Source organism: Phanerochaete carnosa, assembly GCF_000300595.1.
Source record: "Phanerochaete carnosa HHB-10118-sp unplaced genomic scaffold PHACAscaffold_5, whole genome shotgun sequence".
NCBI classification, from domain to species: Eukaryota; Fungi; Basidiomycota; class Agaricomycetes; order Polyporales; family Phanerochaetaceae; genus Phanerochaete; species Phanerochaete carnosa.
Genome location: NW_006767632.1, coordinates 1192726 through 1209146, shown reverse-complemented (window position 1 = coordinate 1209146; position 16421 = coordinate 1192726). Strand labels below are relative to the sequence as shown.

Below are 16421 nucleotides of genomic sequence, written 5' to 3'. Positions count from 1 at the left end.
GGTCGAAGTTAGGAGCCTTGCGCTTCTTGTTATCTGAATGTCGGCTGGCTGGTGTGCCATCGTCGAGCTTGATGCGCCATCCCTCTCGGAGTTGGATACTAGCATTGACATTGGTACCTCGGTGCAGCGCTTCTAACTGCTTGAGGCGACGATCTGGCTTGTGGTAAAGAGTGACCTTGTGGTTCGTCTTCTGTTCCAATTTTTCCGCCTTTTGAAGTTGCCCTTCCACGGGATGCAATGCCTCAACGCGTTTTTTCTTCCAGGCAGGAGGCTTGGATAGCCCCTCGCGGCAGCTAATCAGGTGTTAGCACAGACGAAAAGCTATGCGCTACACGAACCAAAGGTGTTTGCAAGCAGTCTTATCTTTGCAAGGATGACTACATCTAAAACGACGTGTGAGAACAGTGGTTTAGGGAGCGACTAGACGCACGCATAGTTGCCGTTCGGAAGTATCTTCGGCATTGGCGAGGTGCTGACGGTCTCAGTCTCGTCTTTCTGGCCCTCTTTCGCTCTTTGGCTTGAAAGATGCCTCAAGGTTGTATTGGGCTTGCTCGGTTGAGAAGCTACGTTGGAAGACGAAAGTGTTGCTGGACAGCATCAATATACGATGCACGCAGATCGCTGTCCACTTACGGGTAAGGTCTTTCTTCACAACCTCCTCGTCATCCGAGGGCCAGTCCTTCATTGCTTCCCAGAATGCAGCGTCGTCCTCAATCCCCTCCAAATCTCGCTCCTAGATGAGTCACTTTAGAAGCCAAGACCCGAAATATGCCAACGACAGACTTACAAGAGTAGTTTGCGGTCGGGTAATCATTGTAGGATACGCCCTATAAGCCAGCTTGGGCTTATACGTGTAAGTCACGGCGACGCCCGCGATAGTTTCCTTCGAGAACAACGTCAGCAGGGCCCTATGAAGAAGTGAAAAGACAAACAGATGCAATTTGCACTATTACAGATTGACTAGGCTTCGTCAAGTGAGCGGTGATCGTGAACGTCTTCGGAGGCTTAAGCATTTTCGTTCTGCGTACCGATGAGCACGCCTTAGAGAACACAGCCTTTTTACTCACGAAATTCTTCGAAAATCGATGAAATCGAGTTCTGAGTTTAGTGAGAGGATTGTGGTCGAGTCTCTGAGCTTCGCTTTGCCCTTCTTAAACTTTCCAGAGTCGACGCCGGTATCCTCGTTTACGCCAACCGTGACGGACAATTCGATCTCTACAGGGCTCGCTCCATCACTCAGTGTCGTGCCAACCTCTTCGACCTGAATGTAGTACTCGGGAAGGGATTTGACGAAGGCGAGCACTTCATGACCGAATGTTGGGCGACGATTGAGCAGCTCAATACTCGGCGATAAGTCCACGACGCAACGGTTCGAAGATTGTTATGGCCTACCACTTCAAGCCGTGCAGGTTCTTGCTTGCGAAGATGTTGAAGAGTCGTGATGCCATGTTGCACCAGAACCTGTCGGAGGGCGTAAATGCTACGACGCGTCTCATGCATAGATTGAGGCGCACCTTTATTCTACAGAGGTTCCTCTGAGAGAAAGGAACGAAATAATGCTTGGCTAGAAATGCTTACGACTTGTCTCCGATCTGATCGATTTGGCGAAGAACGACCGGACGATCTTCCCATGCTTTGGCGGAGAGACAGCGCATCCTGTCATGGTATGGTGAGCGGATAATCTTAGAGATGAACGCATAAACCCTACAGTTCCATCCCGTGCTTTACTTGTGCACCGCACTGTCTCGCTATCGCGACCTCGACCATGGCTGATCAGCGATAACATCAGTGGACACCTGGAGGAATTCAAATATACGTACCTCTTGCGATCCTAGAAACATGCCTCCAAATGGTCACAGCTTCTAGAGACGGTTGGTTGTCTCCATTCTTGTACTCGCCATCGTTCAAGCTGAGTCCTGCAAGAACCGCCTAAGACTGAATTAGCCCGAACGTCGGACAAGTAAATCAAAAAGGAACACATACTTGGATGATCAACGAGATCTTGTCTAAGGCCTTTTCAACTTTCTTCATCTTGAAGCGTATCTCGTCATGAGCTTTAAGTTTGCCATATATCTATCGATGACGTTGGCGACGCATTTCTCATAGTGCACAATGACAAACCTGTTTCTCGCCGGCCCGAATCTTGATATCAAAGAACCTGTAATGTGACGAGCAACGTCTTAGTGAGCATCTGGGGCAAAATCCGGCGCTTACTCCTCCGCAGAAGCGAGAACCTCGAGCTAAGGACGCATACAGTCAGACATAGGGATGGGAAAGAGGTTCAACCACATACCATGTCCTTCAAGGTCGCTCTCTCCGGTAAGTGAAGTATAAGTGCCATCTAAGTTGTAGCACAGTGAAGGGCTAGATAGGTCGATGAAAAGCGCATTAAACGTACCGTTGATTGTCGAATGTAATACTAGTTCGGGGGTCAGCTATGTAGAATAAAAACTACGCAAAAAGCACCTTGCTCATAATGTCCCCATACTCAGTCGATTTTAATATTGAGCTATCGTCATTCGACAGCTCGACAAGCTGATTCTCTCTCAGCCGTTCGATGCTCTCCGTTACCATATTGTCGATGCGTTCTTGCCACGTCTGATTGCCCTCTTTGCCGATAGCGTAATGTCGAGGGTTCTGCTGGATACGTTGAAAGAGGAAGGAGCTATGGAGCCATTCCTTTGCAGAGTTGATGTTGGTGATAGTCCCGAGGCCAATCTCAGAATTGATATGCTCTGCAAGGTTGTTGTGCAAGCAGCTCTCCAGGAAGGTGCGGCCCTGTACAAGCGCTTGGTATTTGGCCTCCAGCTCGGTCTCACACATGATAATCGCGACTCCTTCCTTGTCTGCAAAAGCGTTAGACAGCTATGCATATGCTGCATATAGGACAAACCGAATTGCGGACGACCCTGCAACAAGGCTATAAGAGGCGGGAAGCACACAGAGGCAAGCGAAACTCACAGCCCGACCCATCATTTGCATGATATCCAAATCCGAGTATTCTTGCCAGCCGTCAGTAGCGAAAATCTTGACACCTTTGATGATAACAGTGTGCGCAGCTATATTATCTTGTCGGTCAAGCTCGAAGCAGGGCTTGGAGTGAGTACATACGCAGGTTCACGCCCACCGCAAGCGTCTAACACAGTGAACATTGTACTTCGTTCCGTAATGAGAATGAACCGGCGTACCGATGTAGCTACAATAACCCGAAGCACTTTCTTGAGGAACAGGTCCTCCATCGCTCGTCGGTCGTCCCAAGTCAGCCCGGCGTGATGGATGCCAATGCCACAAATGGCCAGCCCTGTCAATCAAATGTTGCCGCGGAGATATCTGGGAGAAAATGGAGACATACGTTCAAGGTTATTGTCATGGAAGCGGTGGGATATCCTACAGCTTGGTGAGCGAAGGGTAACATGATGCAGAGAAATTTGTAGTGAACCCTCCAGGTTTCGTCCAAGGTAAGCGATCTCTCTTATTCAGACTTTGCCCATATTCCTTCATGAGCTGCTCCGCTGAAGCAACAACTCCTACATAAGTCATCATCAAGCTAGACTATTTAGTTCAATGATATTTAGGGACTTGCCCTTGCGAGTTGCGCAGAAAATGAGGACCGGCTTATCTTGGGAGTATTGCTGAAGAACGCCGTACAGCTTGTAGTCCAATATGCGCTGGAACTGGAAATCATTCTGGTCTCGTTTCTTCAACACAGGAACCACATGGCGGACAATCTTGCATGGGCGATACTCCTCTCCGAACTTGCGTTCGCAGGATCAACCTAAGAGCCTTGGGGTAATACATCGCTTTACATACCTCCATGATAACGGCCGAACCGCCGTTCCGCTCGTTACCTAACCAAGCAGCCACATCCTGAACGTTCGGAACGGTGGCCGAGACCGCGACGAAACGAACAGAGGTGCCTCGCAACTTCATCCGTGAGACCACCACTTCTAAGGTGCTGCCGCGGGTCTCGTTAAGGATATGTATCTGGGCTTGTGGCTCAGCAAAGCCCGATTACGCAAGGACAACGCATATCACCTCGTCGATTAAAAAAAGCGTGATCTGCGACAAGATTTGTTGGTGTTCTTCCCTACTTGGCAGTCAGTCTGGTGCAAGTTACGAGACTCAGATTAGGTGCGAACCAGTTCCTGGTCAAGCTGTCCCATTTTTCGCCAGTTGTGACGCTGAAGCTCGTTAGCATGGACTGGATACATTCGTTCGCAGAACGCACATTATAGCTGCATTCTTCGCCTCACCCCAAGCACTCCTCCCAAATTGCACGGTGTCACCTGTCAACTCGCAACCTATGTCGGAATAGGCGTCAAGAGTATATAACCCATGAGCGCGGGGGCCATCGTACAGTTAACACCTAACGCTTGAAATTTAATCGTCCAATCTCGATGTTTCTCCGAGCATAATGCCTATAAGAAATTGTCGACAATCTTTAGCGTGTTTAAAGGGCGATTCCTACCTTAGTGGGAGCAACATAGATGCATTTGCTCTGACGACCGGAGTTGCTTGATTCCATGAGCATACGGATGATAGCGAGCTCGAACAGAGCTGTCTTTCCGCTCCCAGTAGGAGCTGGCAGAGAATGAATAATATCCGTGGAGCGAGAAGCCCTACTTACCGCTGATGACCTAGCAGCAATTTCAGTGTTGAAGTAGAAATTTAGCGGGCAAGAGTTTACCATGTTATCGTCACTATTCATAACCTATAGATCTGTGAGACTCAGGACGTCCCAAGACGTCCATACTCACTTTATCATAACAAGTTGATTGAACTGCGTTGAACACACCAAACTTGAATAGGGCACGATAAACATCGGCTGCCGGAACGTGAAAATTGACTATATGCGCCCGCATTCAATCTTGATGCACTTACGAAGATCAGACGTGGGACGAAGACGTATCCCGTGTGTATTACGAGGATTTGAACCTCTGTGAGAAGTGTGATCTTCTCTATCCAACCGCTTAGACTGAGGAACGGCCCGGCCTGGAGGGCGAGGATCCGTTCTAAGTGTAGGGTATGGCTGAGATAATACGGTGTGTTGGGTCTCTGGGCATATGCATCACGTATTCGAGCTGCTCAAGGATGTAGATAGGTAGCCGTAGACTCACCTCTCTCCGACACTGGCGGTGCACAATGGTGAATCTGCCGAGAGATGGGTTCTCGACGTCCGGCGAATGTGCCAGTGTTCTCTGGGAGGACATTGGCCCATGCTTGAGAAAACGATCCAGAGGCCTGGCGGGGCTGTCTGGTGCATGTATTCTGACTGGGCCGGTATTGAGTCTGATGGCCAGGTTGAAACCGACTGAGAGCACGCTCAGGAGGTGAAGGAGAGGAAAAAGCTGCTTCATTCGTCAGTTTTAAATGTTTATGTTGCTCTCCACAGACATCTGTTACCTGTGTCGTCTTCAAAATCCTCTATATCGTCGTATGCGGCATAGTAACTGTTAGCCGAACTAGCTTGTTGAGCGTTTCCGGCCAGCTCTATTTCCATATGCCATCGCTCATAGTCTTCCATGTCTTCTAAACCATACTCTCGTGTCAGTTTGTCATACTCAGCGTCGTCCATGTCGCGCTTTGGAGATGGTGGTGTGGACCCAAGACGTGGAGCCATAAGTCGCGTCGGCGCGTTTCTCACGTGGCCACGTTTAATGGGCGCTTAATGCAAGCTCACGTCTTGCCTCCGCCGCGCCGTTCAAACATTTTTTGCATTCACTATCACATCCCTCTCTCCTGTGGCGTCAATCTCACTAATCCCGCTGAGAAATGGCTAAGGCTAGTCAGAAGGAGCTCGAACAAGCGAAGTTGGAGGAGTACATCGAGAAGTCGGCTCGTCTCTCTTGTGTCTAGTGGAGGGTTGAATGCTCACGCGATCTACCCTCAGAATCCACTATTCTGAACGATACTCCGACGATCTCTATGAATATCGCCATGTCATTCTCCCTAAGCCACTCTTCAAGATGATTCCAAAGCAGTTCTTCAACCCCGATAGTAGTGGCACATTACGACTTCTGTCGGACAAGGAATGGAGAGGCATCGGGATAACGCAAAGTCTCGGCTGGGAACATTACGAAGTGCATGGTAAGTACGAGTCCTGTATATGCCGGTAAATCTCACATGGGACGTATTCATAGCACCCGAACCACACGTTTTGCTCTTCCGACGACCGAAGGACTTCGACGAACAGCTACGGCGGCAGCAGTTAATGGAGCAGATGCAAGCCGGCAAGACCGCCAAGCTTGCACCACGACGAAAGGTGTAAGATCGGGCTGCTGGAATCACCATCGTTTGTGTATCACTCGTTTATCTTCCTATCCTGTTGTGAGGTTCGTCTTTGTCATCCTTCTCTTTGGGCTTATCATCACTCGAACGCTTCCACGACAGTCTTTGATGTATGTAATCAACACTTTAATGGTACGCAATTGTGGTCTGGTAGATTATTATCACGCTTTGCGAGAGTCCTCCACATTACCCTGTCCCATCCATATGCTGCAGAGGTACTGTGTCACACTTGACATCTGCCACTCTGAGCATTATCGCAACCTGTCAGCCTATATGCATAAAGTATCCTTGTACCGCTACCCGTGTTGTCATGCGACCACCGAGGCTCAACAGCCAATTGCGTCTACCCACGATCGCGAGCGGCTTCGGAGTAGACTGCGAGGGTACCCGGAGCCGGTCATAAAGCTTTAGAGTTTACCCTTTACTACCACGCCCGAACAGGAGTAGCCCTCCCGATTCCCCGTATTGTCAGACGGTACTTAGGCAGGGTTAAGGGCTGCAATAAATGCTACGCCTTCTTCTCCCCAGCCACCGCCTCACCGGTGCCACTTATTTTACCCCACATTCTTTGCATCGGCGCCCCACCAATCCGATAAGGCTTAGTCGCTTGGCTGCCACTATGGCAATCCTTCAGAACGAGTGGGAGCATGTCGCCGACTCCAACACGTCCCCGTACTTTGTCTACACGAAGCCTATCTGCAAGTCCGAGCAAGATGACCGAGAGTATAGGATCATCAAGCTCGAGAATGGCCTCGAGGCCATGCTTGTGCACGACGCGAAGGCAGACAAGGCAGCTGCTAGTCTGGACGTTTCTGTCGGACACTTGCGCGACCCAGTGAGTGCATTCGTCGTATCCGGACACTGCAGAGTCTGAAGCGCAGCAGGATGACATGCCTGGATTGGCTCACTTTTGCGAACACTTGCTGTTTATGGTGCGTAATTCGCCATCGTTCGCGCCATGGCGCGCTGAGTCATAAGTCGTCAGGGTACTGAACTTTATCCTCGGGAGAATGAGTACTCTGAGGTAAGGACGATTCTTTAGACGCATATGTCTCGAGCTGACGTCTTCCGTAGTATCTCGCAAAAAACAACGGTCACTCGAACGCATACACTGCGACATCCAACACCAATTATTTCTTCAATGTCTCGACTGGGGCTCTGTCTGGTGCCCTCGCTCGTTTCGCAGCCTTCTTCCACTGCCCGCTCTTTGCTCCCTCGTGCACTTCACGAGAGCTAAATGCGGTGAATTCGGAGCACAACAAGAACCACCAGTCCGATATTTGGCGAATGTTCCAACTGAATAAGCACCTGACCAAGCCGGGACACTGCTGGAGCAAGTTCGGTAGCGGAAACATCGACAGTCTATCGAAGAACGCTCGGGAATTGAAGAAGAAGGGCATCCTGAAGTCAAATCCAAACTCTGTCAGTGGATCTCCGGCGAGCAGTTTGGCCACCACGCCTGCGGTTTCTCGGTCTGCGTCTCCTGCGCCATCGACTACTTCCACTACCTCCACTTCTTCTCTTGAGCTTGAGGGAGACGGCGGGCCTATCGGACGCGAAATTCGGAGAAGGCTTGTGGAATGGTGGAGTCAAGAATACTCTGCCAACAGAATGCGCTTGTGTGTTATCGGCAAAGGTGAGGATCATCTCATTAGGTATGGAATGCTGACTCGAGCCCGAGCGTATAGAACCTTTGGATGAACTGTCCGTAATGGTTGGTCAGCTATTCTCGCCCATTCGGAACCAGGATGTCGATGCGTTGCCGTTGATTAACGACCATCCGTTTGGAGCCAATGAGACTGGCGTAAGTCCCCACACAAGTTTAGCTTAGTAATTTGCTCATGTCTGTCGCAGACTTTAGTCTCCGCTCATACCATCATGGACATTCACGCCGTGGAAATTTCCTTCCCTTTGGCATACCAAGCGCCTCTGTGGCGTCGGCAGCCAGCAAGCTTCATTTCTCACTTCGTGGGGCACGAAGGTCTTGGCTCGTTGCACTCGTATCTGAAGAGCAAGGGCTGGGCAACTGCTTTGAGTTGTGGTCCGCAGCCGCTTGCCAGAGGGTTTGCGAGTTTCCGCGTCACCGTTCAGTTGACGAAGGAGGGCTTTGGTGGGTGACATATGCAAGTTCCCTGTGTACATACTAACGAACATCATTCAGAGCACTACAACGAAGTCATTTTGTCAGTCTTCAGGTACCTGTCCATGATGCGCTCCTCCAAATTCCCTGCCTGGTACCAGCAGGAAATGAGCCAGCTCCGTGCGATTCGCTTCCGCTTCCAGGAGAAACGTGCGCCAGATGACTACGCGGTCTGGATCTCCGACCACATGGCCTGGCCGGTACCTCGCGATCAGATCTTATCTGGTCCACAACTCGCCGAGGAGTGGGACCAGGATGGCGAGCCCGAAATCCGAGAGATTCTCGAGGGTCTGAGGATCGAGCGAGGCCGGGTATTGCTCATGGCAAGGAAAGAAGAGCATGAGCGCGTCAGAGGCTCTGCTGAATGGAACAGTGAACCGATCTACGGTACGCCTTACTACGTGGAGCGCTTCGACAAAGAGTTCGTTTCAAAGGTCAGCGTCTGCTAATTACCACCAAATGCTGCGTGTTTACCATTTTCTCAGGCTGAAAGTCCCAATGACATCAAAGAGTTTCATCTTCCTGGGCCTAATGAGTTCATCCCGACGAACTTGAACGTCGATAAGCGCCCTGTAGATAAGGTAGTCATTGCTGGCTAATGCTCTTCAGACGATACACTCACACTTTGCATTAGCCTGCGGAGCGTCCCACCCTTGTGCGATCTACACCGCTGTCAACATTGTGGCACAAGAAGGATGATCGCTTCTGGGTGCCCCGCGCGCAAGCCATTCTGGATATTCGAACGTGTGTTTCAGTCATTTCTCGTCCGTCTGTCCACAACTGAGTATATGCGCCAGTCCCGTTGCGTACGAGTCCGCCAGATCTTCTGCTATGACTCGGTGAGTGTTACATATCACCGTAGGGGTGCCTTTTCGCTAACATATCCTTAGCCTCTACACAGAATTAGTGACCGACTCGCTCACTGAGTATGCCTACAACGCCGACCTCGCGGGCCTCACCTACCAGTTTGATTCACACAACTTGGGAGTCTACTGCACTCTCAGTGGTTATAATGACAAGCTCGACGTACTTGCAAAGGTTGTGTTCGAGAAAGCACGGAATCTCGTGATTACGCCGGACCGACTACACGTCGTCAGATCTTCGGTCGGTATTCTATTATTACCTTGAGTCGTGCAAGATCTGATAGCGTGCAACAGGTTACTCGGGATTGGCAAAACTTCTTCATGGGCCAACCCTACCGGACATCTGACTATTGCGGTCGCTATCTCATGACTGAGAAGCAGTGGCTAGTGCACGAGAAGCTCGCTGAGTTGCCATGTACGTCTCGCTACCCCGATTCGTGGCCTTATTTGACACTCGTCTAGCGGTCACTGTTGAAGAGTTGCAGGCTCACATCAATCGAGTATTGGCCAATATTCGCATACACGCCCTCGTGGTTGGTAACATGTACAAGGACGAGGCAATACGACTCGTCGAGACCGCGGAACACTCGCTCAGGTCATCGAGCATCTCAACGCCGATCGATGAAAGAGGACTTATTCCGCCAGATGGCGAGTGCATTCCCCAATCTTTCACCGGCCAGCTAACCCCAGATTGAATAGGCGTTAATTCCGTCTGGACCACATCGGTGCCGAACCCAAACGAACCAAACTCGGCTTTGACGTACTACGTTCACTTGGGCAGCCAATTGGAGCCTCGCACACGCGTCACTGCCGCCCTGCTCACGCAGATCCTTTCTGAGCCAGCATTCAACATCCTGCGGACTCGAGAGCAGCTCGGTTACATTGTCTCATGCGGACAGTGGAGCTCTGCGGGCCAGAGCGAAGTTGGCATGCGAATCATTGTGCAGAGCGAACGTGCGCCAGCGTATCTCGAGGAGCGTGTCGACGCATTCTTGAACGAGATGCTCACTACGCTGGAGGTTATGAGCGAGGAGGAGTTCCTCGAGCACAAGCACGGTCTGGAGAAGAACTGGACTGAAGATCCCAAGAATCTTAGGGACGAGGCGCACCGGTATTGGACTCCGATCGACTACGGCTACCTCGACTTTTACAGGAGTGAGTCGTGCTGTGTGACGTTTGATACTTGTCGGTTGACCAGATATGTAGGGCAAATAAATGTCGAGGAACTGCGTTCGATCAAGAAAGACGACATCCTTGCTCTCTTCAAGAGTCGCGTGCACCATTCGTCGCCGACCCGGGCGAAGGTTGCCGTACATCTTAAAGCGCAAAAGTCGCGGCCAAAGCGGATGAGCGAAGCGGCTCTGGCATCTTTCGCAGAAGGCTTGGAAGATAAAAGCATCGTTGTCGATCAAGTCAAGTGGAGGGAGGAGCTATTCGCTCATGGAGAGCCGCTTCAAACCGAAGCGACCGCATACTGGCAACGCACGCTGGCAGAAGAAGAATCGCTTTCTCCGGAGTCCGCGAAGAACCTCCTTGGAAGCTTGGCGACCTATGCTGAAGCCGCTCCGGCGGTAAGTGACTACGAGGGCAGCTTGAGGGAAGGCACGGAAGAGGTGGAAGATCCGAAGGCCTATCGTTCTCGTTCACGATTGACGGATCCTCCGAAGCCTGTCGTGGAGTGGGGAGATCTTCCTCATCCTAAGCTTTAGTGTCCCAGCAGTAGAATTGCTGTAATTTAAGTAGAGTAATTTGGTTCCTAGATCAGAGTGTACCGTGTATCTCATTTCGTTAGAATGGCCGCTTCGGCCAATGTTGGGATCGTTCTTGGAGGGCCAAGAAAGGAAATGATGCGCCCCGGCGTTCAGTATGACTATGAGTAACGGCATATGGTCACGTGCTCGTGCACGACTTGATGTGTACTGGAGGATGTCTAGACTTCGGACCCTACAGCCTTCTTCCTGTACCACCATCATCGTGTTTGTCGTTTGCACCCTCGTTTTTGCCTTGCACACTTACCATCACACTTGTCGTGACGTGATATGGTGCCATGCCCCCTGCACAGGTTCTCTTAGGCGAAATAGCTAGTAGGATGCGAGGATGTGATGCCGGCAGAGGGATGAATGGTATGGGTTTCTGTACTTCTCAGTCTCGAGCTTCAAGGAAGTGCTCCTATAAAATTTTGCTTCCCTACAGCCGGTGCGCGTCCTGCGGACGGCATCTCGTGCTTCGGCAACTTCTGGCTCTACTTCCCTGCAGCAACCCCCATGGAAACTACGACGCCGGGTTTTACGTACTGCGGTCGGCGCGAAGTGAACGACAAACATGGATCTGCGTTCAAAAACGGATGACCGAATGGTGACTTCACTTCGGAGACTCGGCATGACGCTACTTTCGGCTGCATGGGCTCGCGCTGGCAACGAGATCGTCTGTTGGCGGCACCGCAAAGTTCTTGAGGTCGCCTTGCTCACCATCTAACTGTCAGCGCCACGGTCGATGGGCCAACACGCTTCTGTCTGGCCTTACTGTTACAACATGTTCAACCTCTGTCCGTACTGTCCCGCGTAGTTACCCGACATGCACCGAAAAGTCCATGCCTGGCCGAAAAGGCTCGCTGCTGCTTCCGGGTTTACTGTCGTCCTGAGTGCTTTGACGGTCATTTCGGCGAAATATACACTCTGCACGCTGGTCTGTCGCCTGGTAGGCACGCTCTGCGGGCCGTCATGCACCGTATGGATGTCCCCCAGCAAAAGAGACGCGACTAGACGCTTGCCGGAAATAGAGCCATGTTTGCATCACTGGTGTCGATAAATTAGTCCACCTGGAACAGCCTGGCGACCAGAACAGGATGTCCATCAGCTTATCACACACATATCAGTTAAATACCCATCCTGGGCACCTCTCTCTTCACCTCCCCTTCTCTACTTAAACTACTACCACCACCGTCTTCCACTCTACCAGTCACACCGTTAACGACGAGCAGCACGATGAGTCTCTACACCCCCAACATGTCTCCCTCCGCCTCTGGAAGGTCTACTCCTCTTGCACACTTCAAAGATTCTGTGAGTGCCTTGCATAAACACGTAGCCTTCAACCTGGGCTCTTTGCTCGATTACGCGCTGCACACAATCCAAGACGTCGCGAACCAAATGCTTATTGCAATGTCGTCTCAGGTCCATGACACGCTCAGAAGTTTCACACACGAAGATCATTCGGAGGCCCACCAGGTGCGCTATGCGTCGGTGTTTTCGCGTTCTTTGCCGACCAGGCTATAGATTTTCCGCGAAGCCGCGGGTCACAAACCCAAGGGAGGCCTCCTTCCTCAGACTGTCAATCCAGTACGCCTGCTGCGCATTGCGCCAGCTTGTAATCCCTAATGTTGTTCCCAGGAAGAGGAGACTGTCCCCGGTATCGAGCACCCCGGCAGCACGGGTGTCATCTATTGCTCAGAACGCGCCATGGCAAACGGTTTCTCGTACACGTCTTCGCACGAGTGGGCGAACCTTGGCCAAGGAGCGCCCGAAGTTGGCGACATTCCTGACGCCCCCACCCGCCCACAAAGCATTCCTTTGCCTTTGGACTCACTCGAGTACGCGCCCACGACCGGTGTCAAGGCTCTGCGCGAGGCAGTCGCAAACCTGTACAACCACACGTACCGACAGGGCAAGGCAAGTCAATACACTTACGAAAACGTCTGCATTGTCCCTGGTGGTCGCGCAGGCCTTTCACGTGTCGCCGCGGTTATTGGTGACGTTTACTGCGTACGTGCAGCTTTTCCATATACATTGTAACAATATCCTGACGTGCATATAGTCGTATCAAATCCCGGATTACACCGCCTATGATCAGATGCTAGGCGCATTCAAGCGCCTTGTGCCCGTCCCTACCGCGCTTGAGCCGGAAGTGAGGTCTTTTCTTAGTGTAACCATACCGTTACCTGACTGTCAATAGAAAAAATACCGCATGGACCTCGACCAGCTCCGTAAGGACATTCGCACACAAGGCATTGAAGTCGTCCTCGCGTCGAATCCGCGCAATCCTACTGGTCAAGTCGTTGAACGAGAAGAACTGCAGGAACTCGTGCGATTGTCGCGCGAGTCGTCGACCACGCTCATCCTCGACGAGTTCTACTCGTGGTACATTTACTCGGAAAACGAGGCTGAGCTCGGCCGGTCCGTGTCCTCAGCAGAGTTCATTGACGACGTCAACGAAGATGCGATCATCATCGTTGATGGCCTCACGAAGAACTGGCGACTTCCCGGTTGGCGAGTCTGTTGGGTCGTCGGCCCTACAAACGTCATCACTGCGCTTTCGCAGTCAGGATCATTCTTGGATGGTGGTGCCAACCATCCCCTCCAGCTTGCCGCCATTCCGCTTCTCGACCCTGTCCACGCACACACCGAGAAGGTTGCTCTTCAGCGTCACTTTAAGCACAAGCGCGACCACGTCCTGAAGCGTCTTGAGCGCCTCGGCCTCAAGGTCGCTGTCCCGCCGCACTCGACCTTCTACATCTGGTTGAACCTTGAACATCTGCCCGCGCCGCTGAACAACGGCCTGACGTTCTTCGAGGAGCTGCTCAAGGAGAAGTGTATTGTCATTCCCGGTATCTTCTTCGACATCAACCCCTCGCACCGCCGGAACCTCTTCTCCTCGCCCTGCCACCACTTCGTGCGTCTGTCGTTTGGTCCACCGATCGAGGATCTCGACATGGGTCTCGATGCCATGGCACGTGTGCTCAAGCGTGCTAAGAGGGAGGGCCTGCACGCGATGGGGCACAGTTACAAGAAAAGCTTGGACGGCAGCGCTGCCAGCGCATTGCACCGTCACGTCTAGAGATTCCTGGAGCATTATTCATGCCTCTGAGAGGCTTATTCCGTTATTTTAGATCTCGTTCTTCCTACGTTATACTATGTAATATAAGACACGAACTCGATATGTATGCCCCAATGCCCCCACACGCGCGAAAGGGTGACCGGTGCGGCGCTCCGACTCTCTATTAAACCTCGGAAGATCTGACGCCACAACGGCAGTGGTATCTGACGATTCTCTAGATTCTGAGTGCCTCTCTTTCGCCTCCTCGTTACCCGTCCCTCGCTCAGAGCCAGGCGGCGTGCACACATGAGCGCTAGCGTAACGAGCACTGTTAGCTTTACCCACCGCATGTCACAGCTCGGCGCACTTTCGAGCGGCAAAGGAGCCCCAAAACCCGCTAGCCATTGTCAGATGCTGCTGTGCGGACGGATCATCGAGGCTGAGCCGCCATTGAGCCGCCAAGGTATATAAGGCGGGACGCCGCACCAAGGGAGCACGTACAAGTCGGACGGCGACCAGACTGTTACCGCACTTCTCCGCGAAATTCGCCCTGTTTTCCGCTCAATTTTATTCGCTGCCTCGCACGCACTTTCGCCGTTGATCACATCCACATCTCTACCCTCGCAGCCATACCCCCATCTTCATCCATCTCAGACCCTGCTCGTCCTACACTAGACGATACCGGCAAGCATGTCGACCATGGCAACGCACGAAGAGGCGCAAGTGAGCAAGTTCCTGCCTAGTCCGAAGAGCTTGGCGGTGAGTACCTAGTATGTCCTGTGCATAAGCCATGAGTGCCTGACGCGGCTTGAATGCGATTAGATTGTTGGCTGTCCCTTTAGGTATGGACCTGGCTCGATCTGGATCTGCTGGAGGGTTTGGGCACTGATTGGCATCTGTGGGCTTTCTGTTTAGCGGTGGACAGGTATGGTGCCATCTCTGCATAGCATGTCAGTCTGACCGACATACAATCAGCCGAGAGCCGGCGTTGACCAGGGCCCCATCCACCTCATACATGCTGGTCTCCCAAAGCAGCTTGAAGAGCTCGGCTGGAAGGTCCACTTCGACGGCCACCACCAGTTCGAGGACGTATCTGCGGCGATCGGTCCCGATTCGCCGATTGGAAAGCTCAAGAACCCCCGTAGAGTCTCCAAGGTGTGCGAGGAGGTTGCAAAGGTTGTTGGCGAGCACGCGAAGAATGGACAGCTACCTGTGACTCTGGGTGGCGACCACTCGCTAGCTATGGGCACTATCTCGGGTACATTCGAGTGAGTATTCTTGCTGTTTGTCTGGGACTCTCTGAAAAGGAATTCCATGGTACAGGAAGTACCCAGATGCCTGTGTTGTCTGGGTCGACGCCCATGCAGACATCAATACTACTGATACCACCGACTCTGGTATGGTTCCCTCTCGGTTTCCCCGGCATGCTAGTCTAAAGTAGTCATCTTGCCGCAGGTAACATTCACGGCATGCCCGTCTCCTTCCTCCTCGGCCTCGGCGAGAAGGTCGAGGAATTCAAGTGGGTCAAGCCCGTCCTGAAGCCGAGCCGCCTTGTCTACATCGGCCTGCGGGACGTCGATGCGGGCGAGAAGCGCATTTTGAAGGAGAACAACATCAAAGCGTTCTCGATGCACGAGGTCGACAAGTACGGCATCGGCAAGGTCGTCGAGATGGCGCTAGACCATGTCAACCCGAACCGCGACCGGCCCATCCACTTGAGCTTCGATGTCGACGCGCTCGACCCCACCGTCGCGCCCTCCACCGGCACGCCCGTCCGTGGAGGCCTGACTTTCCGTGAGGGCCACTACATCTGCGAAGCCATCTATGAAACTGGTTGCCTTGTCGCACTGGACATCATGGTATGACTCTTTCTTACGAACGAGTCTGCGACCGCCCCACTGATCGCCCACCTATCGTGCAGGAGGTGAACCCTTCCCTAAGGGATGCTGAATCCGTTAGACAGACCGTCGCCGTGGGCTGCTCGTTGGCCCGCTCGGCACTTGGTGAGTTGTAGCCGTCGTCCATGGCCTTCCTGTCGCTAACCATCTCCAAAGGTGAGACTTTGCTTTAGCTATGAAGCCCTGCGCGCTATCTGCGTCAACACTTGTACTATTACCAGTGTACTAGATGGAATAATTTCCTCTGTATAGACAAGCAGAGCCCGAATAGAGATGAGAGGACATGTATGTGATGTACGGATGAAGAATATATCTGGAGGATATAGTTCTACAGGACCTCACAGTTATCGCATGGCCAGATGGATTGAGACTGTACTGAGCCTCACTCGACATTTGCTTGCAGACCCCCACTTTGGGCACCAT

The 16421-nt window shown here is 52.1% G+C and overlaps 5 protein-coding genes across 5 annotated transcripts; 4 read left to right on the top strand and 1 right to left on the bottom strand.

Annotated features, from left to right (window-relative positions):
• Window positions 1–316: 316 nt before the first annotated feature.
• PHACADRAFT_143494 (uncharacterized protein) lies at window positions 317–4862 on the bottom strand (the record flags this gene model as incomplete). The annotated part of the gene is made up of 23 exons (XM_007395583.1): window positions 317–733; window positions 788–883; window positions 933–1020; window positions 1068–1343; window positions 1709–1769; window positions 1821–1929; window positions 1984–2073; window positions 2118–2158; window positions 2356–2419; window positions 2467–2846; window positions 2894–2909; window positions 2962–3059; window positions 3112–3136; window positions 3189–3301; window positions 3414–3547; window positions 3580–3755; window positions 3811–3984; window positions 4036–4087; window positions 4140–4181; window positions 4229–4301; window positions 4358–4418; window positions 4469–4581; window positions 4754–4862. The coding sequence occupies 23 exons, from the start codon at window positions 4860–4862 to the stop codon at window positions 482–484; spliced, it is 2643 nt and encodes an 880-aa protein (XP_007395645.1). The 3' UTR covers window positions 317–481.
• Window positions 4863–5745: 883 nt separating this feature from the next.
• Window positions 5746–6424, top strand: PHACADRAFT_255850 (uncharacterized protein). Its single transcript, XM_007395582.1, has 3 exons — window positions 5746–5831; window positions 5891–6087; window positions 6141–6424. Exons 1-3 carry the CDS (start codon window positions 5773–5775, stop codon window positions 6266–6268), a joined length of 384 nt encoding a protein of 127 aa, XP_007395644.1. The 5' UTR covers window positions 5746–5772; the 3' UTR covers window positions 6269–6424.
• Window positions 6425–6860: 436 nt separating this feature from the next.
• Window positions 6861–11026, top strand: PHACADRAFT_255847 (uncharacterized protein). Its single transcript, XM_007395581.1, has 15 exons — window positions 6861–7123; window positions 7173–7220; window positions 7274–7312; window positions 7363–7924; window positions 7977–8092; window positions 8143–8398; window positions 8450–8862; window positions 8914–9009; window positions 9063–9172; window positions 9226–9267; window positions 9319–9532; window positions 9586–9706; window positions 9754–9939; window positions 9991–10446; window positions 10498–11026. Exons 1-15 carry the CDS (start codon window positions 6908–6910, stop codon window positions 10998–11000), a joined length of 3378 nt encoding a protein of 1125 aa, XP_007395643.1. The 5' UTR covers window positions 6861–6907; the 3' UTR covers window positions 11001–11026.
• Window positions 11027–11239: 213 nt separating this feature from the next.
• PHACADRAFT_173420 (uncharacterized protein) lies at window positions 11240–14242 on the top strand. Its single transcript, XM_007395580.1, has 4 exons — window positions 11240–12515; window positions 12678–13049; window positions 13102–13191; window positions 13240–14242. The coding sequence occupies exons 1-4, from the start codon at window positions 12276–12278 to the stop codon at window positions 14119–14121; spliced, it is 1584 nt and encodes a 527-aa protein (XP_007395642.1). The 5' UTR covers window positions 11240–12275; the 3' UTR covers window positions 14122–14242.
• Window positions 14243–14724: 482 nt separating this feature from the next.
• On the top strand, window positions 14725–16333 carry PHACADRAFT_255843 (uncharacterized protein). Its single transcript, XM_007395579.1, has 8 exons — window positions 14725–14859; window positions 14923–14942; window positions 15016–15025; window positions 15076–15368; window positions 15424–15497; window positions 15556–15959; window positions 16022–16103; window positions 16155–16333. The coding sequence occupies exons 1-8, from the start codon at window positions 14800–14802 to the stop codon at window positions 16169–16171; spliced, it is 960 nt and encodes a 319-aa protein (XP_007395641.1). The 5' UTR covers window positions 14725–14799; the 3' UTR covers window positions 16172–16333.
• The last annotated feature ends 88 nt before the right edge of the window (window positions 16334–16421 follow it).

Excerpts from the sequence above, each read along its gene's own strand:
- PHACADRAFT_255850 (XM_007395582.1), top strand. The coding sequence starts at position 5,773 with ATGGCTAAGGCTAGTCAGAAGGAGCTCGAACAAGCGAAGTTGGAGGAG. Across the intron at positions 5,832-5,890 it reads TTGGAGGAGTACATCGAGAA|AATCCACTATTCTGAACGAT; the intron begins GTCGGCTCGTCT and ends ATCTACCCTCAG. Across the intron at positions 6,088-6,140 it reads GGAACATTACGAAGTGCATG|CACCCGAACCACACGTTTTG; the intron begins GTAAGTACGAGT and ends ACGTATTCATAG.
- PHACADRAFT_255847 (XM_007395581.1), top strand. The coding sequence starts at position 6,908 with ATGGCAATCCTTCAGAACGAGTGGGAGCATGTCGCCGACTCCAACACG. Across the intron at positions 9,010-9,062 it reads ATAAGCGCCCTGTAGATAAG|CCTGCGGAGCGTCCCACCCT; the intron begins GTAGTCATTGCT and ends ACTTTGCATTAG. Across the intron at positions 9,940-9,990 it reads AGGACTTATTCCGCCAGATG|GCGTTAATTCCGTCTGGACC; the intron begins GCGAGTGCATTC and ends CAGATTGAATAG.
- PHACADRAFT_173420 (XM_007395580.1), top strand. The coding sequence starts at position 12,276 with ATGAGTCTCTACACCCCCAACATGTCTCCCTCCGCCTCTGGAAGGTCT. Across the intron at positions 12,516-12,677 it reads ATCATTCGGAGGCCCACCAG|GAAGAGGAGACTGTCCCCGG; the intron begins GTGCGCTATGCG and ends TGTTGTTCCCAG. Across the intron at positions 13,050-13,101 it reads TTATTGGTGACGTTTACTGC|TCGTATCAAATCCCGGATTA; the intron begins GTACGTGCAGCT and ends ACGTGCATATAG.
- PHACADRAFT_255843 (XM_007395579.1), top strand. The coding sequence starts at position 14,800 with ATGGCAACGCACGAAGAGGCGCAAGTGAGCAAGTTCCTGCCTAGTCCG. Across the intron at positions 15,369-15,423 it reads ACTATCTCGGGTACATTCGA|GAAGTACCCAGATGCCTGTG; the intron begins GTGAGTATTCTT and ends TCCATGGTACAG. Across the intron at positions 15,498-15,555 it reads TACTGATACCACCGACTCTG|GTAACATTCACGGCATGCCC; the intron begins GTATGGTTCCCT and ends ATCTTGCCGCAG.